Source organism: Triticum dicoccoides, chromosome 2B (genome assembly GCF_002162155.2).
Source record: "Triticum dicoccoides isolate Atlit2015 ecotype Zavitan chromosome 2B, WEW_v2.0, whole genome shotgun sequence".
Lineage (NCBI taxonomy): Eukaryota > Viridiplantae > Streptophyta > Magnoliopsida > Poales > Poaceae > Triticum > Triticum dicoccoides.
Genome location: NC_041383.1, coordinates 168,851,959 through 168,854,619, shown reverse-complemented (window position 1 = coordinate 168,854,619; position 2,661 = coordinate 168,851,959). Strand labels below are relative to the sequence as shown.

At 47.1% G+C, this 2,661-nt stretch overlaps 1 protein-coding gene across 1 annotated transcript; it reads left to right on the top strand.

Annotated features, from left to right (window-relative positions):
• Positions 1 to 1,586: 1,586 nt before the first annotated feature.
• On the top strand, positions 1,587 to 2,430 carry LOC119367465 (dirigent protein 5-like). The gene has a single exon (XM_037632970.1). It carries the CDS (start codon positions 1,680 to 1,682, stop codon positions 2,211 to 2,213), a length of 534 nt encoding a protein of 177 aa, XP_037488867.1. The 5' UTR covers positions 1,587 to 1,679; the 3' UTR covers positions 2,214 to 2,430.
• The last annotated feature ends 231 nt before the right edge of the window (positions 2,431 to 2,661 follow it).

Below are 2,661 nucleotides of genomic sequence, written 5' to 3'. Positions count from 1 at the left end.
CGACGCGCCGATGTTGCCGCTCCCATAGCGGGGTCGGCCTGACCTTGTCGCTGACACCTGGGAAGCCTTCATGCATGTGTCCAAAGGACCTGCGCCTTAGAGCCGTAGCCATCGCCGTTGAACCCTTGATCTGAAGAAGCCATCACTAAACCTCGCTGGCACGTATGCATGCAAGAAATCCTAGCCCCTCTCTCCTGGGGATTTGGAAGAATCTACATTAAACTTGAGAAGGACCAAAACCTGAAAGACTGACTCAAAAAAAAAGCATCGTCATCCGTCCAAGCACCATCCATATGAGCACAAAAAAAACCTAACATATATACTAGCCACCGGCCAGCGGCCACCGGAGTGGCTAAAGGAGGAGAGGAGAATCCATGGGCTCACCGACAAATATCAAAGAGAGGAAGGCTTTGCCCTAGTCACCTTGCGAGAGAGGGAAAAAAGATTTGGCGAAAAAAGTATACTTGATAATGATAGTTTTATCATATAGCCAACAACCGCCGGTGAAGTGCAATTTTGACTATCGAGGCAGCAATTTGTGACCTTCCGTTTTTGTTATTATTGTGTTGAGAGGTGGTTTGAGCATGCTATTTGCAGAACAATAGTCGATAAATGGTTGATTTAGTGAAATGGACGCACGTGACGCCGGTGATCAGAATATTGTTGGCTTGGTATGATCTAATTGTCTTCTAGGCCTTAAAAACTACTCCCTTCATTCACAAATATAATATGTTTTGCCTATTTGTATACGGACTGAAATGAGTGAACAAACATACTAAAAATGTGTTTATATACATCTGATTTATAAAAAAGTTAGAACATCTTATATCTGTGAACGAGGCAGTACTACTTAATTTGCCATGGCCTTACTTATTTAATTTGCCATGCATTGTTATGCATGCAAATTTTATACTAACTTGCATCCATGGTCGGTACGACCGCGTAACATATATATATCCTTTGGTTCCTGCCTAATCGATCAGAGTATCTTTGCTTGGTATGACTTTATCGTCAGCATCAGCCTAAAAGAACACTTAATTCACATGCATGCAATTTTATACAACCACCTGCGAAAAGTTGTATTACTCCTTTGTCATTTCGGACTCTTCGTTCCATTGTGCATGTTGAAATTTATGTATATATGCGCGTTGTGTGCACCTTCGTTTGCAGAGACTGGGATTAAACTCTTTTAAGGTTGTGTATCTTCTTGATACGAGGTGAGATTTACAACAACAACAAAAACTTTCATGATCGAGCTCTATACTTTTTCATAATAAAAAAAACAGAGTAGAAAGCAAAAGGCGCAATTGCAAGTACAGACAATTGCATGGCACATTAAGTAGGGTGTTTAGGTCCAATGCGATAATGAAATCATGCCAATACATAATACTCTGTCGTAAGTTTGTGTAGCGTCGATCTGCGGGATGCAACAAAAATAAGGATGTATAGTGCTACGCCGGCGTACCAACCATGCGTGCATTTCACTCTCCGGCCACTGAATCAAACCAAGTATAGTGGTGATTCCCGCTCTATAAATAGAGCGCATGCTCGAGTTCCCTCCCCTCTCAACACAACAGCAACAAGAACACCGATCGTCCCAAGAACACAAGGTCACGAGCTGCTCACTCGATACCGCACTTCAGCCAGCTGCAGCTTAATTAAGCTCAGCGAGAGTTGCAATGACGACAATGCAAGCCCCAGCGGCATCTTCCAAGATGGTGCTCGTGATGTTCCTGCTCGCCTTGGACTTGGCGGGGGCAGCCGCCGACAGTAGCCGGAGGAGGCTCGTCTCCAGCAGCTCCGACGAGCCGTGCAAGCAGATGACGCTCTACCTCCACGACATCCTCTACAACGGCACCTTCTTCGGCATGCTGGTGGTGTTCGACGACCTGGTCACGGAGGGGACAGCGCTACCGGTCGGGGACGAGGAGCCGGCGGCGCGCGCGCAGGGTTTCTACTTCTACGACAAGAAAGAATCGTACAACGCATGGTTCACCTTCTCCCTCGTGTTCGACTCCAAGGCGTACAAGGGCACCCTCAACCTCATGGGCGCCGACCTCATGGACGACGAGACGCGCGACCTCTCCGTCGTCGGCGGCACCGGTGACTTCTTCATGGCGCGCGGCATCGCCACCATCCGCACCGACGCCACCGAGGGCTACTTCTACTTCCGCCTCAAGATGGACATCAAGCTCTACGAGTGCTACTTCTGATCTGATAAGTTATCAAGATGGTTTATAAATCGCACGCACGCGTGTGCCGATAAGGATCAAGGAGTGATGTTGGTGCTGTTGTTTTTCTTTGTGTGATGAGTTGCATGCATGGGCATGTGAATTTTGTGCCATTCCTGTATGTTTCACGCCCACAAGAGTTTTAATCGTATGATGTTTTATTCTGCTTATTTATGGAAAATCTATTTATACATTTACATGGTCGATACTTTTCTTTTGACAATTTGTTTCACCGCACAAGAATTTTAACCGTATGGCTATCACTAGATGCGCCACAAAGATGCCAATGCTCGCAAGTGGGCCGCTCCGGCCCGAGATCCGAACGGATCGGGTCTCGGTGGTTTTCACCGAGAGCGGTGAGGGAGAAGAGCATTGTGCCCCTCATACCCTCCCCATGAGACCGAGTCGACGCCCATGCACCGCGTTGATC

Bases quoted from the DNA above. Each gene is read 5' to 3' on its own strand.
- LOC119367465 (XM_037632970.1), top strand. From the start codon at position 1,680: ATGACGACAATGCAAGCCCCAGCGGCATCTTCCAAGATGGTGCTCGTG.